We start from the raw sequence: 23,235 nt of genomic DNA, 5'->3' as shown, positions 1-23,235 counted from the left end.
GGTGATTGTATTCCAAGGATAAATTCCTTGGAATGTTCCACATCTTGCTCCTGGTAGATAAAGGTGCTTGATTGATTCTCGTGACACCATCTCTTGGTGCTTTCCGCATCATCTGTGTGTAGCTGGTACTGATCAATAGCCAGCTTGCTAGATATATTCATGATGTCACGAATAGACAAAAAGTCATCCCTAACCATAGTAATTGTAGGGTCATGACTTTGGCTTGAATGCAATGCTTGGACATGCATTTCCAACACTTGATGTGGAGAGAAACCACGATATAGCATGCTTGACACCCATAGTTTCTTTTGCATTGAGATCCATGGAGAGAACTTCAAAGAGGGATCAACAAATCTTATACCATGACAAACCTCATCATTTGCATTTGTGTGGTATGGATGTATATAAGAGATTATGGCAACCCCTGGATCTTGTGCGAGCCTCTTGACACTAAAATGACATTTACATCCACGCTTTCGCTTGCCCTTTGTGATGGGAGGGTGCCTTTTCTTACATGGCTTCTTTGCACTTGGCTGTGTCAACTCTTTTGTTTCACTACGCTCCTCCATCTCACCATCTTCACGATTCGACTCGTCACCACTATCCTCCTCGACCTCAACATCATCTTCGCTACTAGTGTCCTTGCATTCATTGAGCTGGGTAGTTTCGACATCTTTGCCATCCGCAATGTTAGATTGCATTGGTGCTTTAGTGCCAGCAGGACCAAAACCACACCAAAAGCTAAACAAAACAAAGAAGCAACGATAAACATTTAATTGTATGTGTGTGTGTGATGAACTCTGAATGGATTAGACAAACTAAAACAAATACACACTTACACTATCTTCTTAGTCCATGATTCATGTGCAATCTTTGTAAGATTGGAGGCATCTCGGTGATGGTGGCTATATTTTTTGAAAGATGTCGGAAACTTTGCATTGTCGGCTTCTCCTTTTACAAAATCGGCAACACGGTTCCAAGGGATTTTTGCTTCGCGTACAAATTTGTATTTTGAACGATTGTCATATGAGTGCACCCAACACAATGCTGTCGAATCGAAGACACCGATGGGGGGGATTTGAGAACTCATGGCATTCTCTAAGCTTTAGTTTTGGAGAGACATGAATAACCCAATTAAAAAACCTGAACCTGCTGCACCAAAGGTCACAGTAGCCGGTGAAGGTTTTGCAAGGCCAAAGTTTATGGTGAAAGTCAAATGAGAGGAGGCCGATCACTTACATGTAGAGCCTGCGAACGAACTGAATGTTGCAGGAACCATAAAAAGAAGGCACCTTGACGGAACCTGCTTGCAAAGGCCGCTGCTGGACTTGAACGTTCTGCTGCGTGGAGAAAACGAGCGTGAAGTGTGTAGGGTTGGAGGCGTGTAGCGGTGTAGCGTGTGGCCAGCTGGAGCGTGTAGCGTGTGGGGCTGGAACGCGGCTCCTCTGTATTAATGACGATTCGGCGCCTGTGTATTGATGGCTGCTCGGCGGGTGAAAAACGGGCGGAATAAAACAGCTGCCGGCTGTTGATTGCCAGCGTGGCTGATGTGCCACGTAGGCGCCACATCAGCCAGCAGGCCGAAATCTAGCTTCAGCTCTCCTGAAATGGAGATGGACCAAATGGTGACATCCCCCCGGGCTTCTAAAGAGTTGACCTCAACTGAAAAGCCTCAAGATATGCCTGTAGAAGCTGAGGGTAGTCAGCAAAATAATCCTCATCTACCCACTTTGCATCAATTGGTAAATAATTTTTAAATTTCACAAGGTATCTCCTGGAAAGCTTCCCATGAGGTAACTTTCTCTCCTTGTGAAATACAATCTGCTCTGGCTGAAGGATCTCCTCAAGCTCATCAACTTCTAGCGGATCTTCTGTGATAGGCTCCTCTAGATCAGGCCCCACATACTTCTGCAAAAGACTCACATGAAAAGCATTGTGAATCTTCCAATGGCTGGGTAAAGCAAGCCTGAAGGACACTTCATTGATCTTGTCAATCACTTGGAAGGGTCCATAATATCGAGTAGAAAGCTATATGATCCCTCTCCTCCTGGCCTCTTCCGAAGCCTAGCTTTCTCAAATTTCAGCAATACCCAATCACCTTCCTTGACTTGCATGTCTCTTCTATGCTTGTCAGCAGCCCTTTTATGCTTATCTTGTGACCTTGCAATGGCTGTCCGCACCTAAGTAAAGGCTACATCCAAGTCACGCACATACTCATCAGCTGCAAAAATTTCATCCTTTGTACGAAGGATGGGTGGCAAGACCACTCTGCCATAAATAATCTCAAACGGGGCCTTTCCCGTGGAGGCATGAACTGTGTTGTTGTAGGCAAACTCTACAAGTGGAAGATACTTCTCCCATGCAGTCTTTTGATCTGCCACATAACACTTCAACAAATCCAACACGGCTGAATTTGCAGCTTCACTTTGGCCATCTGTTTAGGGATGATAAGCTAATGAAAACTCAAGTTTAGTGCCCATATTATCAAATAAAGCCCTCCAGAAGAGGCTCGTAGTCCTAAGATCTCTATCCCCAACAATGGACTTAGGCATGCCATGATGCTTCAAGATGTTAGCAAGAAAAAGCTTCACCATATGATCAACTTTAATGGTTTTCTTGACGGGCAAGAAGTGAGCTTGCTTGCTAAACCTGTCCACAATGGTCCAAATAGCATCATCCCCATGCTGGGATCTAGGCAAGTCCATAATAAAGTCCATAGTAATACTTTCCGATGGCTGCGAGGGAATAGGCAATGGCTGAAGGAAACCTGGAGGCTTTTGCTTGTCAAATTTCACTTTTTGGCAAGTAAGACATGCACGTACATATGCCTCAATGTCTTTACGCATGCTTGGCCAAAAGAAATATCTCTCAATCATGCGTGTAGTAGGCATGATACCTCTATGACCAGCATAAGGTGGAGCGTGACATTCCTCCATAACCTTTGGACGCATATCCTTCACCACACATAAGCAGTTATCCTTCATAAGATAACCCTCTTTGATCACATAAAAGGCATGTGAGTGACCAGCCATCAAATCAATCCATATATGGCAAAAATCAGCATCCAAATGATACAAATCTCGCATGGCAGATAAGTCCCCATGAGAGGCCACTGAAACTGCAGCCACATAAGGCCTCCTGGATAATGCATCTGCCACCACATATTTCTTTCCCGGAGTATGGGTACTGGTCGTGTACAGTACGACAGTAGAGTGCAGCCAGGTACAATATGGGTACAGTGGACGGTGCAGCAGCTCACAGTAATTGGTACGGATACAGGTACAACAGCATACAGTAGATACGGCAGCTGGTGCAGAAACAGGTACAGCAGCGTGTAGTAGTGTGCACGGCAGTATGGAGCAGTTGGGTACTGCAGCAGGGTACAACGCTGGTGCAGACGGGTATTGTAGGGCAGGTACAAATCAGTATTGCAGCTTGTGGGGCTTCTTCTGTGAATGATGATTTGCAATAAGAAGTACCAGCCAGAGAGAAGCGGCATTTGGATACTTGAGGAGGCAAGAGGGAGTTGTGGGAAAGTTCGTGGGGAGGATGTTTAATGGGGTCCAACCCCCTTATGCCATGTGGCATAGGCCACCTAGATTAATGGTGGGCACCTCCATTAAGTGCCCACACATTAAAGTGGCCACAAGGTGGGTTTAAATCATAGTCACGAGAAACAAGAAATGTTAACGGAATTGTTCGAGGAATGGAAACGGGGAAACGAGTTTTTAGGAGTGGAAACGGTTGTTTCCTGTGGCAATATCACTTGGGAAACGAGAAACGGCCATAGAAACGGATGGGGTCCTGAAACGGAGAAACACGTTTCTAGGGACTGAAACGGCGGTTTCCTGTGACTGTGGTTTAAATGACCAAATGGGGTGCCCAAAGTTTAGGCTGCCCACACATGGCCCCTGGGCCCCGAGCACAACCCAACAGGTGGTCTAGACTTTAATGAAGTTTGAACGCCCCATTAATGTCTGAACGCCCAAAGGTTATAACTTATAAAACCTTTGGCCGATAATTAAAGGGTTAAACGAGATACTTACCACCTGTTCACATGCTACAAACCATGTCAGAATAGATAACCTTCGCAAGGTTCACGGGTAGGCGTCCGGTGCCTGTGAATGTGACACATCATAGCACACAAACACAAGTCACATGAAATCAGTTTCAAGTAAGCAGGGATGTGTGCACATGCATTTGTACAATCTGAAAATGAAACATGGAAAGAAAGTTTGCCATTCTCATCTGCTTCTCCGAAAGCTTTGTTTGAGATAGAAAGTATCTCAAGCTTTGATGATTTATCTTGACTACAAATGCAGCCCCAAGAAGATAATGTTTCCATATCTTTAAGGCATGAATTACAGCCAAGAGCTCTTTCTCATAGATATCCATATGAAGCTCGGCATTATGCAATCGACGGCTCTCATATGCAACTGCATGACCTTCTTGATTTAGAACAGTCCCTATATAATCGCCACAAGCATCACATTCCACTATAAATGACCTTTGCAAGTCGGGAACAATCAATACGGGTCCACATATGATAGCATTCTTGAGTTGCAAGAAGGCATCCTGCTCCTTTGGGGTCCGTTTAAAAGCGGCTTTCTTCTTCGTGAGATCATGTAGAGGGGTGGCAATCATAGCAAAATGCCTTATGAAGCGCCTGTAATATGAACATAACCCCAAAAAACTACGTACTTGATGTACATTTTGCAACTCTGGCCAATTCCAAATGGTTTCAATCTTGGCAGGATCCATTCTTACACCATCCTTGGATACAATGTGACCCAAATAGTGTATCTCTGAAAGGAACAACTCAATTTTCTTGGCATTAATGAAGAGTTTACGCTTCCGCAACTCTTCAAACACTGTGGCCAAATGAGTCTTATGCTCCTGCTCATTCTTGAAGAAAACCAAGATGTCATCAAAGAATACACCTGTGAATTTTTTATGGGATCGGAATATCCTATCCATCATACGATTGAATGTGGCTGGGACATTGGTGAGACCAAAAGGCATCACCAAAAATTCATACAATCCAAAAGCTATCCTGAATGCAGTTTTGTGGACATCCTGTGGCACCACTCGTATCTAGTGATAACCACTCTTCAGATCAATGCGGCTGAAACAAGCCGAGCCATCAAGCTTATCCAGAATGTCATCAATACGCGGGATTGGAAATCTATTCTTGATGGTGAGCTTATTTAGAGCTCTATAATCCGCACACATGCGGAATGATCCATCTTTCTTTTGAACAAGAAGCACGGGAGAGCAATAAGGTGAGGAACTTGGCTGAACCAAACCTTTCTCCAAAAGCTCATTAACCTGCTTCATGATCTCTTCTTGTTGTGCGGCACTCACACGATATGCAAGTTTATTAGGTGGAGAACTACCTGGCACAAGATCTATGCAATGATCCTCGGGCCTTTGAGGAGGTAGTTCACCAAGCAATGCATCAGCAAAACAATCTTTGTATGCATGAAGAAAATTCAGCCTATCCTGAGTCAAAACATCCACATTTTGATGACTTGGTTCAATGCTATCACGAACAAAAACCAAGTACGCAGAAAGACTCTTTCTCATTGCTTTATTAATCTGGATGTGAGATACAAGTGGAATAGAATTCCCTTCCTTGCCAGCATCAATAACATGCATGCGGCCTCTATGCATAAAGGAAATCCTATTTGTCTTGTACTCTTTGCGGGGCTCAAGCCTATGATGCCATGGCCTGCCAAGCAATACATCGCATCCATTAAGTGGTGCAACCAAGAAATACTCATGATCAAGGTAGCCCTGGATATGTATGCGCAACTTCCCAATAAGTGGGGTAACCAGCACCTCTTTACAAACAAAGGCAGCTTCTGCTTCAATTTGAGGCCCCATGTCCTCAACCTCAATACCCAAGGCAGCTGCCATCTGAATAGAGATGAAGTTATCTGTTGCACAATCATCAAACATAAATAAAGCGGGCTGCTGACCTTGATTTGACCCCATGCTTTGCATACCATCTGAATACAGATGAAGTTATCTGTTGCACAATCATCAAACATAAATAGAGCGGGCTGACCTTGATTTGACCCCATGCTTTGCATACCATCCTCTCTTTTCCATCATGCTTTGTGTCCCTGCACATCGGGAACTGCATGCACATTTGCCTTGGGTTGCTTGTCCTCATGCTTTGGTTTGCGGTTGGGGCATTGACTAAACATATGCTCTTTGCTGCCACAAGAAAAGCATTTCCCCTCCTTTGTATATTGCTCCCTTTGCTCGGAGGTCAAGCCAAATTTGTTCTTCTTTGACCCATGATCCTTGGATGAGGTATTTTCAGCTTTACCTCCCTTCTGGACATCCCGGAAACTCTTTTTAGGTGGCTTTCCACCTTTTTGCAGGTTTGGGACAGCCTTTTCTTTGCCCTTGGAACCACCTTGATCTTCTTAATTTTGAGCACCAATTGCTCCGTAGCAAGAGCAGAGGCTATAAGCTGTTGTAGAGTGTGTTTCGGACGCAATTCAATGCCCGAACGATAAGTTGGTTGCAATCCGGAGCGAAACTTCCTCTTCCTTCCATCCTCGGAGAGTTGCATAGAGGGAGTTACCTCAAGCAACACTTTCCAAAACTTATCTTTTTGCTCAAATCTATCCCACTTTTGGGTGAGAGTTTGCTCTGCATTAGGAGGCAAGAATTGGGCATAAAATCTGTCCTTAAACTCTTTCCAAGTGCAAATGGGATCTTTGGTGGTCTTTTCAGTGATCCACCAATAGGCAGCTGTCCCCTTCAAGAACATGCTTGCATGACGAATTTTGGACTTCTCAGTGAAGTCCTCATCACTAAAAGCAATATCAAACTGGGCCACAAAAGCTAGCACCTTAGAGGCATCATACTCTCCATGAAAGGCATCAAATTTCACGGACTTGTCCCCTGCCTTGAACTCCTTGAGCTTCTTGGGATGTGGTACATGTTCTTCTCTTTTTCTCTTTCCCTTATCTAACGGGGCAGCTCTCTCTGCATGAGCTTCATGGGCAATGATAGGTGTTCCACTAGCCAAAGTGACATGGGTCTTTGATTCTTGTGGCCCCACTGCATGTGACCTCGCTGAAAGATGCCTTGTCTCGCCACGAGACAACTCAATAGGCAAGGTCTTTTGGCTTGCATGCCGACCATTGTCCCCATGATGTACATACCTAGAATCCAAATGGCCTTCGGCATGCATAAATCTGTTTCCTCCTGTGCCATGAGGAGTGGATGCATGGCGAGAGATGACCGATACTTCTTCTTTATGCAAATATAATCTCAACCTTTGAGAGGCTGGGTCTTCATGCTGCAAACGGGGTGGATTCTTGAACATAAGCTGTCCATCCTCTCCCTCCTTAAGGTCACCCTTGCGGATAAGATAAGAGAGTGTCAGCTCCCTTGGCTTCTTGCCCACTTCTCGAGTCATAGACTCAAAAGTCATGTCCACCATAGCATCAGCTTTCTTGGTTTCTATGACACTTTGTACATATTGTTTGTCCAAGAAGAAGAACAAGACCAAGGGCAAGGCTTCATCTCAGAGAAAAGGCAAATACACGACACAGGATAGTGATCCAGATTCTAGTACCACTTCTAGGACTCCCACGGCACTTTCTGTAGCATTATATAGTAGTGATGTGTGTAAACACAATTAGGACTCCAGGGCACTTTTTCCCTCACTAGGAGGTTTTTTCCCCCACGCGTATGTACACCCTCTTATCTACTCATTTTGGGGTGTGTACTTAACTTTTGTATCTGGCACACATTTGTTCATTCTAATCTAGTGAGTTTGTGTGCTCTCAAGCTTCTCTATCTTGTGTGTGTGCATTGTTGCAAGCCTAACCCTAACTCCAACAATTGGTATCAGAGCTAGCTTCCTTGACCCTTGATCTAGTAGTTTGCCTTTCTCCTCACGACCCTTTTTTTCTGTCTCTGATTGAGATACCCTCTTAGGAGAAGAAGGTATATACTATAGTGTGTGATATACAAAGTATAAAACGTTTTCAGAGTCCGCGGCACGATTCGGGCGCGTCTTGGGCACCGCAAGGTTTCTGCAGACGTTCTAGAGAGGTGTCATTTTGGATTGGTTTTGCTCAATTTTGGGTGTTTGGGCTGTGCTGTGGCAAAGATTTGGTGTGCAGCAGCATCTACAGTGTCTTCAACAACATCAACCATCATACTTTCATTAGTAACACTCTATTCTCTACTCTGTGTAATTTTTCATACACTTTGCAGGTGATTCAGTCAGTTGGCAACCATCCGGGGTTGCATTCAGTGAATACTAAGTACTGTGTGAATGGCATCACTTTGGGAGTTAAAAAGGACTCAAGGTTTTAACAAGGTTCTTTTTATATAACCCCATGTGGAAAAGGAGACAAAGGTTTAAAGGAACCCTTTTTTTGGGGATATTCGTGGCCCTTGCGCTATTATTGGGGCCTAGGCTTCTTTTGGAAGAAATCGACTGCAACTCCATGTAAGAGTGCTTTGGTTCGTGGGAAAGACCGGCGGGCTAGTCGGGTAGCAACCCAAGTTTTTCCTCTCTCTATCTAGCGAGAGTCGGGCGGCAGGGAAGGCGGGCACATGTGCTGGACTGCAGCAGTCAGGCTGTAGCACACGGGCTTTCTCTCTCTCTCTCTCCTACACACGGCTGCATTACAGAGCTTCCCACATCGTGTCCACTCAGGAGAGTCTGCGAGATCTGGGACTATGCCCCAGAACAGATGGTATGATGACGAGTGCAGAGCCCTATACTCACGGCTCCGCATACAGAGAGCCTTGGGAGCCATCACAGAGCAGGAGTCGAGGAGAGAGATGAGGAGACTTACTCGAGATACAGGAGCTAGAGATCTTTCATTTCTTTATGAGTAGAGATAGCCCTGTCTCATGGTGGCACTTCAGAGAGCCCCGGACACCGACACCTATTGCAGACCCACAGACATGGCACACATATGCAGAGGGCCTATACCACGCCCCACAGCAGCCACCTATACCTCAGCCACAGGAGCCTCGACCTACCACAGCTAGCTTCTTTACCCACTCGATGGTACAGGAAGCTATCCACCGCCTACAGCATGGACAGGCCGCCGACCATATGGGCCTGCAGGGTGAGCATCTCATATATGCAGTAGATTCTTTGGCTCCTTTTCTTGCACACCTGTTTAACAGGGCACTAGCAGAGGGTTTGCCTGTGGAGTGGACGATGCACACCATTGTGCCGATTCACAAAACACGGGATATGCTCGATCCGAGCAACTACAGGACGGTTATGGTTGGCCACGTGCTGGCCAAACTCTATGGTGCAGTGTTGGAGCAAGAGCTTAGCTTATATGCAGAGCGAGCAGGTTTACGCTCATCAGGGCAGGCAGGCTTCAGGAGAGCTTTCTCTACCACTAACCAATTGATCAGGCCAGAGTGAGGAAGAGAAAGCTCTATTGCTGCTTTGTGGATTTCCGCAAGGCATTTGACACAGTACCACGAGAGAGGCTCTTTCAGCGCCTGCAGTCTCTTGGCATACCAGCAGATATGACATGGGGCATTTATGCATTATATGAGCAGGTTTTTGGGCGAGTCAGATGTCCAGGAGGTATGTCCGAGACTATTGCTACCACAATTGGTGTGAAGCAAGGATGCCCACTTTCCCCCACGCTATTTGGGTTATACATTGATGAGGTGGCTGACTTCATTACACGGGGAGGCGGAGATGGAGTTGATTTAGCAGGTACCTCAGTACATATTATGCTTTATGCTGATGATATTGTATTAGTGTCTGAGTCTCCAGGTGGTCTACAGCAGCATCTACATGCACTCGATGATTTCTGCACACAGAGGGGTCTTACTGTGAACCTTGGGAAAACCAAGGTTATGGTCTTTCATACATCGAGACAGGGCAGGAGTCAGCTGACATTCACTCTCGCAGGACGCCAGGTGGAGGTGGTGACATCATACGTGTACCTAGGGGTTACCTTCTCTGCAGCAGCCACACGCTTCACCATGGGTTCAGCAGACAGAGCTAGATTGACACGGGGATATGCAGCATTGGCTATGCTAGAGAGACAGTGCCACCAGGCGCATTTTCAGGAGCCCCAGACGAAGGGGTGGCTATTTGACACATTAGTCACACCGGCATTGATGTGTGGAGCAGCGGTATGGGCGCCGGGCCTTGCTACCCATTGGTGGACATAGATAGAGAGACCATAGGCCCTCATGATGGCACGCATGATACGCAGCAAACCGTCAGTACCTCATGACATTATCCGAGCAGAGTTTGTTGTGCCTCCTATGATGGTAGAGGCCATATTTCAGACTATATGCCTGCTAGACAGATTCAGAGAGATGCCACAGGACAGATTGTCATACAGAGCTTTTGAGACATCTAGACAGCTGGCTGAGGCAGGAGACAGAGGATCATGGTATGCACAGGTCACACATTGGTTCTCACAGCATGGCCTAGACATGGATCATCTACCACCATTCCAGTATGACACGGATGCACCACCTATCCGTCTCTCTCATAGTGAGAGGAACAGAGTATTGAGACAAGACCTATGGCAGCTCTATACACGAGAGACATGGATATCGCCTACACAGCCTCTTCCACCGAAGATGCTATACTACAGAGATCACTTCATGAGTATCACTGATGATGGATTTATAGAGAGGCCTAGGTACATGGAGGGCTTTTTACCACACGGCTCCCGAGTGGCTATTGGTCAGCTTAGAGTGTAATGGGAGGAGGACGCGTGTATTGGAATCGTATAAATGTGAACAAGATTCTGAGCACTTAACACTTGAGCATTACAACCACAAAGCCGAAAATGACAGTACACCACATAAAGGGGCCGATGATAGGCTGACCCCCCCCTTTAGGTTATATTACCAAAAGAGTCTGCAAAGTACAAGATTACGGGTGCCTGGGGATTCACCACCAGCCTGCACCTGATTCTTCCAAATACATTATGAATGAATACATTTCAAACAAGAGAATCTGTAGGTACATCCGCCCTACACACAGGTACATCCGCCCTGCACAAACCTCTTCACAGGTACATCCGCCCTGCACAAGAGTATCACAATCCTCACAGGTACTCCGCCCTGCACAAGATGTAAATGGATCTTTAGGCCCTGTTTCCACGCGAGAAACTGATCCAGAAACCTGTGTTCTCTGCGAGCAAGTGTCCCCAATGCTTGCCCTAAGCACCTACTATACCAGGAATCCTTGAGACACATCCATGCTCACATATTCCATTGCTGTCCGGCCTGTTTTGTGCAATAACCAGTCCAAAACAGCAACTTTCTATCGCGAGAAATCCACCTGTAAAGGGTCCTACAGCCCTGTGGAGGTCCCTAGAGCTGTCCTATACTGTCCAAGTTGACTTTGGACACCTGTAACCAGGCCAAAACTCGCAATAACCAGAAATTGCAGGTCTGAAATTTACCAACCAGCCCTTTAGAAGAGTGTGGGGATCGTTGTCCAAGCTTGTGTGAGTCCGGGAAGCAAGCAACCAGCCCTGTAGCAACTCCCAAAGCTCCAACCAGCTCTCCAATATGTTGAATAATGAGTAAAACAGCCCAAAAGGGCCTCTTGAGGGAGGCGCCTTTTTCAGGTGCCACCTCAAGGGCCTGGTGGGTACACATGCTGGCTGATATGTGTCCCCATAAGGTGTCCAGGTAGGTGTCCAGCCCATAGTGCTCCATTTGTCCTGTTTCTATAAGTTTAGGTCCAACCAAATGGGAAATGGCCATAAGCTGTCCGGACTTCATTAATTTTGGTCCAACCAAATGCGAACGCATTATAAGTTGTCCGGCCACTTATTAATGAGTGTGGACCTGCAAACCAATAAACCTTAGTAGTAAATGAAGTAAGCTGTAAATTGAGTGTGGACGCACTTACCACCTGCAAAACCCATAAGCCCACAGTTTTAGGCCCAAACAGGAGTGCACACACGTGTCCACAAGGTGCCCGGGCGTCCCCGGTCCCTCGGACTTCACAAGCCAAAATAACAAGCATTGTCCAGGCAGCAAGACAATGTCACACAAAGTAAAATAAAGTTATGGCATGCATCATTTATGCATTGTGCACATGTAAACTTGGAGAACCACCTATCATCATTCTTGTACTTGAAAATATTCCGCCTGCCATCATAACACACCATGTGTGCATGGCCGGAATCCACACGGGCACCGCCCGAAAGTCCACAAATGTCCTGCCATGTCCTTGGACTCATATGCATCCACTCATATGATCCATACACATGCCCAGGTATAATACATACATGCATCCGCATGTTTCTAGGCCTGACACGCATCCGCATGTCCCTAGAATATAGGGGTTTGTGACATTCCCCCCGGCTTCTAATCAGTTGACCGCAACTGAAAAGCCTCCAGATAGGCCTTCAAAAGATCTGGGTAATCCTCGAAGTAGGCCTCATCCATCCATTTCGCATCCAAAGCTGAATAATTCTTGAACTTCACAAGGTACCTACGAACAAGTTTGCCTCCTGCAAGCTTTCGTTCCTTGTGAAAAACAATCTGTTCAGGTTGAAGAATCTCTTCCAGCTCATCCACCTCGGGTGGGTCTTCCAAAACCGGCTCAAACGGTGTCGGTCCCACATAAGGCCTCAATAGGCTCACATGAAAAGCATTATGCATGTTCCAATGATCTGGGAGTACAAGCCGAAATGCAACATCATTGATCTTCTCCAAGATCTGAAAAGGTCCATAGTACCTGTTGGAAAGCTTAGGGTACTTTCCCTCTTTCCCTGGCCTCTTCCGAAGGCGTGCCTTTTCAAATTTCAGCAAGACCCAATCACCTTGTTTGAATTGTACATCCGTTCTATGCTTATCAGCTGCCTTTTTATTCTTGATTTGAGACCTCTCTATGGCTGTCCGTACCTGTGCAAATGCAGTATCCAAGTCTCTGACATACTCATCTGCTGCAAAAATCTCATCCTTTGTACGAAGGATGGGTGGTAGTACCACCTTGCCATAGATAATCTCAAAGGGCGCCTTGCCCGTAGAAGTATGTACCGTATTGTTGTAGACAAACTCCACAAGTGGTAAATACTTCTCCCAATCCAATTTGCGGTCGGATACATAAGATTTCAGCAAGTCGAGGACGGCTGAATTTGCTATTTCACTTTGCCCATCTGTCTGTGGATTGTAAGCTGATGAGAAGTTCAGCTTTGTACCCATATTAGGCATGCCATGGTGTTTGAATATCTGTGCCAAAAACATCCTAGCCATATGATCTGGCTTTATTGTCTTGCGTACGGGAATGAAATGTGCCTGCTTGCTGAACCTGTCAATGATGGTCCAAATATCATTTCCCTGTGGCGTCCTTGGCAAATCCATAATGAAATCCATAGCAATGCTTTCCCATGGTTCATTTGGTATAGGCAAAGGCTGAAGCAATCCAGGTGCTTTATGTCAGTCAAACTTGACCTTTTGACATACCATACATTCACGTACATATGCTTGCGAATATTTGGCCAAAAGAAATACCTCTCCAAAGCTTGTGCTGTGGCCAAAATGCCTCTATGACCTGCATATGGAGGAGCATGGCACTCATCCATAACCTTATGGCGAAGGTTCTTTACCACACACATACGATTTTGCATCATGAGATATCCATCTCTTATGACATAAGATGGGACAGCAATACCCTCTTGCAAATCAGCCCATACGTGTGCAAAATCCTCATCCAGATGATAAGTATTACGCATATCCGATAAGTCCTCATGGTATGCAACTGTAATAGCATGAACCTGTGGTCGTCTAGATAAGGCATCTGCCACCACATTCTTTTTCCCTGGAGTGTGTAAAATCTGAAAATGAAACATTGAGAGGAAATTTGCCCATCTCATATGCTTCTCTGAGAGCTTACTTTGAGTCAAAAAGTATCTCAAACTTTGATGATCAGTTTTGACCATAAAATCAGCCCCTAAAAGATAGTGTTTCCAAATAGTAAGGGCATGAATTACAGCGAACAACTCCTTCTCATAAACCTGTAAGTGAAGCTCTGCATGTTGCAAGCGTCTGCTCTCATAGGCAATGGCATGTCCTTCTTGGTTCAAAACAGCCCCTATGCAGTCTCCACATGCATCACATTCCACCACAAAAGGTTTGTGCAAATCCGGAATAATGAGTACCGGTCCCGAGATGATTACACTCTTCAACTTTTGAAAGGCATCTCTGTCTTCTTGTGTCCATTTAAAGATTGCTTTCTTCTTCGTTAACTCATGTAACGGAGCGGCAATGAAAGCAAAATGCTTGACGAACCTCCTGTAGTAAGCACATAAACCAAGGAAGCTCCTCACTTCATGGACTGATTTCAGCTCTGGCCATTCTTGCATGGCTTTTATCTTTGCGGGATCCATGCGCACACCATCCTTTGATACAATGTGACCAAGATAGTGAATCTCTGGGAGGAAGAATTCACTCTTTTTTGCATTTATGTAGAGCTGATTTTCCTTAAGCTGTTTAAACACAATAGCCAGGTGCTCACGATGTTGGGCTTCATTCTTTGAGAATACAATAATGTCATCAAAGAATATACCCGTGAACTTTCTATGCTTTCTGAACACCCTGTCCATCATCCTGTTGAAGGTAGCGGGTGCATTTGTAAGGCCAAAAGGCACCACCAAAAACTCATAAAGACCAAAGGTTGTCCTAAATGCACTCTTGTGTACATCTTGAGGTGCCACTCTCACTTGATGATACCCACTCTTGAGGTCTATTCGGCTGAAACATGTCGAACCTTCAAGCTTGTCCAAGATGTCATCAATGCGCGGAATCGGAAACCCATTCTTGATGGTTATCTTATTGAGGGCACGGTAATCAACACACATCCTGTAAGTACCATCCTTCTTTTGAACAAGAAGTACCGGCGAGCAATATGGCGAGGAACTAGGCCGAATCAAACCCTTTTCCAAAAGTTCATTCACCTGTGCCATAATCTCTTCTTGTTGACTAGCACTCACCCTGTATGGTGGCCTATTAGGTGGAGAGCTACCGGGAATTAGATCTATGCAATGATCTTCCGGCCTCTCGGGTGGCAACCTTGCTGGCAAAGCATTCGCAAAACAATCTTTGAACTCATTCAAAAAGTTAAGCTTGTCTTGATCTAATGTACTAACATCAACACTAGAATGTTCAATGGTATCACGTACAGAAACCAAGTAAGAACAAGCTGATTTCTTTATTGCCTTATTAATTTGTACATGGCTTACAAGAGGTATGGTACTTCCAGTAGTACCAGCATCTCTAGAGTGCTCACGGCCTCTATGTACAAAGCTGATTTTCTTCTCTTTGTAAGCCTTAATAGGCTCTAAACGGTGATGCCAGGGCATCCCCAACAAAACACCACAACCTGTAAGAGGAGCCACTAAAAAGCTCTCATGGTCGAGGTAGTCCTATATATGTACACAGAGCTTACCAATGACCGGAGTCACATCAACCTGTTTGCCCTCAAAGGCAGCATCTGCATTCATTTGCATTCCCATGTCTTCCACATTGAGACCTATGGCAGCAGCCATCTGTACGGATATAAAGTTATCTGTGGAAGCATCATCAAAAAGAAACAAAGCGGGCTGATCCTTCAATTTGCCCCAAGCCTTGCATATGACTCTACTCCATAGTTTCCAGAAACGCCATTTCTGGCCCACCGAAACGTGGAAACGTTTCGGAAACGTTTCCGTTTCCAGAAACGGCGTTTCCAAGGCGTTATTTTTCCAGGGTTTAGAAACCCGCGTGCTGTTTTTCGCCGGCATTTTGCGCGCTTGTTTCCGCCGCCTGTTTGGAGCTGCTCTACCCATCTACCTTGCCCTCTACCCCTCTACCTCCACATCAGCCCTCTACCACGCCCTCTACCTCTACTTGGGGCCTCCACCTTTGCCATCTAAGCTCTACCAAGCAAGAAGGAGTCGCACCTTGCTCGCAGCCTGCAGGACCAAAAAAACAGCCTCCACTTCTTGCATCTCTCCGAGTCTCCCGACCTCGAACCGCACAAGTAAGTTAAGTAACATGGCTCGGACTCCGGATCCTTTTTGGCAATATGTGGAGCAAGTGGGGGGTTATGCAGGATCTGGTGGCTCCAGGAAATGGAGATGTAGATATTGTGGGTTGGTCAAAACGGGGAGTGTCACCCGTGTGAAGGACCATCTTGCTCATGTTCCAAACAAAGATGTAGGGCCATGCCCCTCTGTTCCTCTAGATGTTCGGAAAAGCCTTGAATGTGGAGGCGAAAGCGTTTGGCCATTCCCGAAGAGGAAGTATCTACAGCAATGGGTGGTCAAGAGCATGAAGCTGGTTCAAGTCAAGCAGCAGCAGCAAAGAGGGCCAGAGGCAGAGACACAGGATCAGATTTCTCCTGTCGGGTGTGCATGCAAGGAGGACTCCTTTGCCAGGTGATGTATCACATTCACAAGACACCCCTCCAATAAATACTGTACAAAGGGCTAGCATCCAAGCAGGATTTCAAAAGCAAGCAATTGCAGAGGCAACTAGGGAGATCACCCGGATGTTCATACGGTGTGCCATTCCCTTTCATGTGGCCAAGACAAATCAATGGAGAAAGACCATGAGGGCCATCAGCCGCATTGGATGCGAGTGGGATGGCCCTACATCTGAGGCTCTGCGGACACGAGAGCTAAAGTGGGAAAAATCATGCATAGAAGTGCAGCTACAGCCCTTGAAGGAAACATGGAAAAAGTATGGCTGCACTGTATTGTGTGATGGGTGGTCAGATGTACGCAGGAGAAATGTATACAATGTTTTGGTGTCATGCTGCAAAGGCACTATGTTTTTGAAAGCCATTGATGCCTCCCTCCCAGGTCTCACAGTTACAGGTGCATTTATTTGGACACATATAAGGGAGGCTATAGTGCAAGTTGGGCCTGAGAATGTTGTGCAGGTGGTGACAGATAATGGAAGTAATTGTAAGTCTATGGGCTCTATGCTAGAGGATGAATTTCCAGCCATAGTGTGGACCCCTTGTGCATCACATAGCCTCGACTTATTGATTGAGGACATAGGTCAAATACAATGGGTTTAAGCCATCTTTCGCACCGGACGAAGCATGGTGAAGTTTGTGAAGAAGAGGCCAAAAGTCTTGAGCATGTATCGGGCCTACAGCACTCTTGAGCTATTGCAGCCTGCAGCCACCAGATTTGCATACATGTTCATTGTGCTTGAGAGACTCCTGCGAGTCCGCAGAGAGTTGGTACGCACTGTCTACTCAAATGAATGGCTAGAGTGGGATGAGAGAGAGAGCCCCAAGGCAAGAGCTTTTGTGCGTGATGTCATGAGAGAGGAGTGGTGGGTAGAGGTTGAGGGGTTGATCAAAACTCTCAACCCCATCTACACAGTGTTACGCATTACAGACATGGAGGGCAGTACTCTAGGCCTTTTATACGAGTACATGGACAAGATTGGGGAGGCTCTCAACAAGCAAGACTACTTGAGAGCAGAGCAGTAAGTCTCCTCAGTCATGGCTACCCTTGCTTTACTTCTTATCTTTATTTTACTCGAGTCTTTACATTGGTCTCGACTCTTGACTCTTGTTTTTTGTCCTTTTTTATCTTACGGTTTGATCTCTAAAGGGTTGATGAAATCAAGGCTGTGTGGAATCGGCGATGGGATTGGTTTCACAGGCCGATTCATGCAGTAGCACATGTATTGCATCCTTTGTGGCGAGATGAGGAGCAATACGAGAACGAGGAGCTAGAAGAAGGCTTCATGACATACATCAGGAACTTGACATCTGGTAATGTGCACATGCTGAAATGTATAGAGGACGATCTCTTGGCCTTTCGCAACCAGACAGGGAGCTTTGGTCGAGAGACTGCAAAGCTTCGAGAGACTCAGCTACAGCCTGTCTCATGGTGGGAGAAGTATGGAAATTGTGCTCCCACGCTGGTAATTCACTACCCTTAACTACAGTTTACATACATTGTACAATGTGCATCTTTCTTGTTTCCACTTAGTTCTAATTTCTAATTGTATGTGCATTTCAATAACAGAAACGCATCGCCATTCGAGTGCTCTCACAGGATTGCAGTTCGGGTCCATGTGAGAGGAATTGGAGTACTTGGGCCCTCTTCCATACAAAGAAGAGGAATAGGCTGAGTACCGCTCAGCTAGAGCGGTTGGTGTTTTGTCATTGCAACCTCCAGCTCCTTGAGAGGAATGCCCGACATCCGGAGCCTTCGCAGGTGAATGTGGATAAGATCGACATCAGGAGGGAGAGGTTCATCCCAGAGATCCCACGGAATGAGCGTGATATGTACACCTTGCTTTATGAGGAGCTGACAGTGCCGAGCCACAACACCCGCTGCACCACCCATTCTCAGAGGCAGAGGGGGGGATCCATCGCTTCCACTTCAGCAGAGGCAGAGGACCACGATCCTACCATTTCTTCATCTGAGCCGGACTCTCATGAGTCGGAGGATGACTCCTCCATGGATGATCTTGATGAGTGATTTTTGGAGCACTTAGCTCTAGGATTTTGTCATGCCAACAGCTGCTGCCAGCCACATGGATATTTTTTGATCATGTTTTGTATTTACTATAGTCTATACATATGGATTATGGATGATGGATGATGGATGATGGATCTTGTTTTGTATTGACTCTTTTGAGGCTTGAGCCTTGAGCCTACGGTTGTCATTTCTGAATTTTGATCTATCATTTGAGTCTTTGACATTGAACTTGAGCAAAGATGTATTTTTCAAGCTTTTGTAATGTTTTTATTAATTATATATGTATGTATTAAACCCTAAAACCGAAACTCCGTTTTCCCGTTTCTTCTCGAAGGCCGAAACTCCGAAACTCCGTGCTCCGCACCCCCGTTTCCGAAACTCGTGGAAACTATGCTCTACTCTTAGGCTCATGCCCTGTATTACCCTGCACATCGGGTACAACATTCACAAGAGGCTTTTCCACATTAGGCTCAGCATTCTTAGGATTCTGTGGGCATTTAGGATATATATGATCTTTACTGCCACACTTAAAGCATTTTCCAGTCTTCCTGTACTCTTCCAATTGCTGTTTTGAGAGCCCAAAATTGTGGCGTTTACCCCCCGGGCTTCTTTTCGGAGTCATCCTTTGCATCTCAGCCATCTTTGGGAGCATTCTTAGGTGGCTGTCCACCCTTTTTCTGGTCATAACCAGCCCTGAATTTGCTCTTGTTTTGACCTGCAAATGGCTTATTTGTGGGTGCTTTCATGTGCAAGTTCTCCGCAATCATGGCTGAGTGTATAAGCTCTTGTATGTCTTATTTGGGTACACTCCCAAGCTTTGTTGGATGATGTGATGGAGCCCCGATTCAAACTTTCTCTTCTTCTCGTCCTCTCCAATCTTCATGAAGGGAGTAACCTTGAGAAGGACTTTCCAAAACTTTGCTATGTATGAAGCAACGGACTCTCCCTCATCTTGGGACAGCCAATCCCACTCCTTGCGTACATCCTTTGCAAAGTTTGGTGGTAAGAATTGATCATAAAACTGAATTTTGAAAGAAGACCAAGTTGGGGCAGCACTTCCATCAAGTATTTTTGCAAGCCACCAATCACTTGCCGTATCCTTGAGATGCATTCCCACATGCCTGAGCATAGACTTTTCCGAAGAGTCTTCATTGCAAAAAGCTATCTCAAACTGTCTAATGAAAGCAAGTGCTTTGGTAGAGTCCATCCGTCCCTGAAAGTTTTCAAACTTTACATCCTTGTCACTGGACTTGAACTCTCGAGGCTTCTTCCTTCTATGTGCATCCCTATGTACATCCTGTTCATCTCCATGGTGATGATGCCGCGATGAAGATTCACGATCCCTCTTCGTTCTCTCTTGAGCCACACTCTCCGAATGAGTGGAAAGCTCAACACGAGAACGGATATGTCTTCTTGGAGCAAAGCGAGAATGAGTAGAGGATCCCTCATCCTTACTCTTCTCTTGACCTGCATCAAGCCTAGCACCAGGGACTCTTGTCCTTTCAGCATTTGGCACTTGCTGTGCTCTTCCTGCTTGTTGTGCATCATGTGCACCATCACGGGCAGCCATGAGGGGTGGCTTCTTGAAAGCCAATCTACCATCTGCTTCGGTGTATACATCACCCTTAACCATTAGGTATGCAAGTGCAAGCTCTCGGGGTTTCTCAACATCCATTTCCTTTGCAATTGCTTCAAAAGTGACTTCATGGACCGAAGCCTTTGCCTTCGCAGCCAACACCCTTTGTACATCCGGGTCATTTTTCAATGACCTGAGCTCTTCGGTTTCAGCCCTATAGCGTCACACTTGATGCCTCAGATTCCAAATCAGAATGCATAGTGTCATGAGTACCTGCATCTCCATAGACATCATTGCCTGCAGCATCTCTTGCATCCCTTGTACCATGAAATTCACGGTCCTGTGTGTTCTCCACACTGTCAGAAATGTGGCTGTCCATGACACTCAAATCAGGTCACCAGTTATGATTCCAAGCCTCAGACCGTTTTCCAATGAGGGGAAAAACTGAGCTCTGATACCAATGTAACGGGAGGAGGACGCGTGCATTGGAATCGTATAAATGTGAACAAGATTCTGAGCACTTAACACTTGAGCATTACAACCACAAAGCTGAAAATGACAGTACACCACATAAAGGAGCCGATGATAGGCTGACCCCCCCCCTTTTAGGTTATATTACCAAAAGAGTCTGCAAAGTACAAGATTACGGGTGCCTGGGGATTCACCACCAGCCTGCACCTGATTCTTCCAAATACATTATGAATGAATACATTTCAAACAAGAGAATCTGTAGGTACATCCGCCCTACACACAGGTACATCCGCCCTGCACAAGCCTCTTCACAGGTACATCCGCCCTGCACAAGAGTATCACAATCCTCACAAGTACTCCGCCCTGCACAAGATGTAAATGGATCTTTAGGCCCTGTTTCCACGCGAGAAACTGATCCAAAAACCTGTGTTCTCCGCGAGCAAGTGTCCCCAATGCTTGCCCTAAGCACCTGCTATACCAGGAATCCTTGAGACACATCCATGCTCACATATTTCATTGCTGTCCGGCCTGTTTTGTGCAATAACCAGTCCAAAACAGCAACTTTTTGTCGCAAGAAATCCACCTGTAAAGGGTCCTACAGCCCTGTGGAGGTCCCTAGAGCTGTCCTGTAATGTCCAAGTTGACTTTGGACACCTGTAACCAAGCCAAAACTCGCAATAACCAGAAATTGCAGGTCTGAAATTTACCAACCAGCCCTTTAGAAGAGTGTGGGGATCGTTGTCCAAGCTTGTGTGAGTCCGGGAAGCAAGCAACCAGCCCTGTAGCAACTCCCAAAGCTCCAACCAGCTCTCCAATATGTTGAATAATGAGTAAAACAGCCCAAAAGGGCCTCTTGAGGGAGGCGCCTTTTTCAGGTGCCACCTCAGGGGCCTGGTGGGTACACATGCTGGCTGACATGTGTCCCCATAAGGTGTCCAGGTAGGTGTCCAGCCCATAGTGCTCCATTTGTCCTGTTTCTATAAGTTTAGGTCCAACCAAATGGGAAATGGCCATAAGCTGTCCGGACTTCATTAATTTTGGTCCAACCAAATGCGAACGCATTATAAGTTGTCCGGCCACTTATTAATGAGTGTGGACCTGCAAACCAATAAACCTTAGTAGTAAATGAAGTAAGCTGTAAATTGAGTGTGGACGCACTTACCACCTGCAAAACCCATAAGCCCACAGTTTTAGGCCCAAACAGGAGTGCACACACGTGTCCACAAGGTGCCCGGGCGTCCCCGGTCCCTCGGACTTCACAAGCCAAAATAACAAGCATTGTCCAAGCAGCAAGACAATGTCACACAAAGTAAAATAAAGTTATGGCATGCATCATTTATGCATTGTGCACATGTAAACTTGGAGAACCACCTATCATCATTCTTGTACTTGAAAATATTCCGCCTGCCATCATAACACACCATGTGTGCATGGCCGGAATCCACACGGGCACCGCCCGAAAGTCCACAAATGTCCTGCCATGTCCTTGGACTCATATGCATCCACTCATATGATCCATACACATGCCCAGGTATAATACATACATGCATCCGCATGTTTCTAGGCCTGACACGCATCCGCATAGAATATAGGGGTTTGTGACATAGAGTTTCATCACACCGATTGGAGATTGAGACTGGCAGAGCAGCACGGATCCCCTGAGAGGAGAGGGTATGCAGATTGTGCAGAGAGGAGGTGGAGAGTGAGGAGCATTATGTATGCAGATGCAGAGCATATACAGCCATCAGAGAGAGATATCCCATTTTATTCAGAGAGCCACATTCCCTGCGCCAGATCTTTGAGGCAGCAGACCAGCGCATACTGGGGAAGATTCATTCTAGACATACAGCGCCACAGAGAGACATCATTACAGGCTCAGACAGCTCCAGAGGGGGGACGACAGACATAGATTACTACATTTTTTCAGAGATCCATCCCACTTCCAGCCCCTACACGGCAAGGAATTACTCTCCAAAGAGCAGAGACACTCAGAGCCCGCAGGAGACAGAGGACACCTGGCTTTCGGACACCACGCCTATACCAGAGAGAGATGACAGAGATCAGAGCTCAGTTTCACAGAGAGGGTGCGGAGCGACTGGCTCGCTTCAGAGCACACCCAGGCATGTTCTTCAAGGAGATGTGGACACCCCCTTCATTGATGTATACCATTTTATACCCCCAGTATGGTACAAGATGGAGCTAGCTAGGTTGCATATCATGATTGTATACTCCATGCATATAGCTTTGCATTCTCCTAGTAGTAGAGCTCCATCCCCTCCACCACTCATTGTACTTATTGCACACCCAGATTCAGCTTTTTAGTTCAGTACTTTTTCATTTTGTTGGGATGACAGAGGATACCCCATACAGGTACACCGATTTGTCTCATAGGCCGAGTTCGGTCTTTTGGAAGACGTTAATAAAATCTTTCTTTCTTTCTTTCTTTCTCTCTTTGCAACCAACTACTGGACAGGCTGGACTGCAGGCACACAGGGCTGAACAGCACGTGGACTCTCTCTCTCTCTCTCTCTCTCTCTCTCTCTCTCTCGTACTAGGGCCGGCTGCAGCTACAGGGCACAGGAGCTTTTCTCTTGGGAAGGCAAGCGGCTGGCTGCAGAAAACAGAGTGCTGAGCAGGTAGCGCTGGGTCTAGCTAGACACTAGCGGGCAGGTCTGCAGAGAGGGCTGCCGGGCAAGTGCA

At 46.2% G+C, this 23,235-nt stretch overlaps 2 protein-coding genes across 2 annotated transcripts in view; one reads left to right on the top strand and one right to left on the bottom strand.

Annotated features, from left to right (window-relative positions):
* Positions 1 to 23,235, bottom strand: part of NBS1 (nijmegen breakage syndrome 1) — a 73,683-nt gene that overhangs the window by 31,513 nt on the left and 18,935 nt on the right. The gene's annotated exons all lie outside the window — the stretch shown is intronic.
* On the top strand, positions 17,068 to 18,711 carry LOC147633449 (uncharacterized). Its single transcript, XM_086805851.1, has 3 exons — positions 17,068 to 17,481; positions 17,610 to 17,925; positions 18,030 to 18,711. Exons 1-3 carry the CDS (start codon positions 17,087 to 17,089, stop codon positions 18,486 to 18,488), a joined length of 1,170 nt encoding a protein of 389 aa, XP_086661977.1. The 5' UTR covers positions 17,068 to 17,086; the 3' UTR covers positions 18,489 to 18,711.

The sequence above is a fragment of the Cibotium barometz genome, chromosome 12, assembly GCF_041138505.1.
Source record: "Cibotium barometz isolate CiBa-2024 chromosome 12, ASM4113850v1, whole genome shotgun sequence".
In the NCBI taxonomy this organism is placed as follows: domain Eukaryota; kingdom Viridiplantae; phylum Streptophyta; class Polypodiopsida; order Cyatheales; family Cibotiaceae; genus Cibotium; species Cibotium barometz.
Note: the sequence above shows the minus strand (reverse complement) of the source record. Positions and strands in the feature narration are given on the sequence as shown.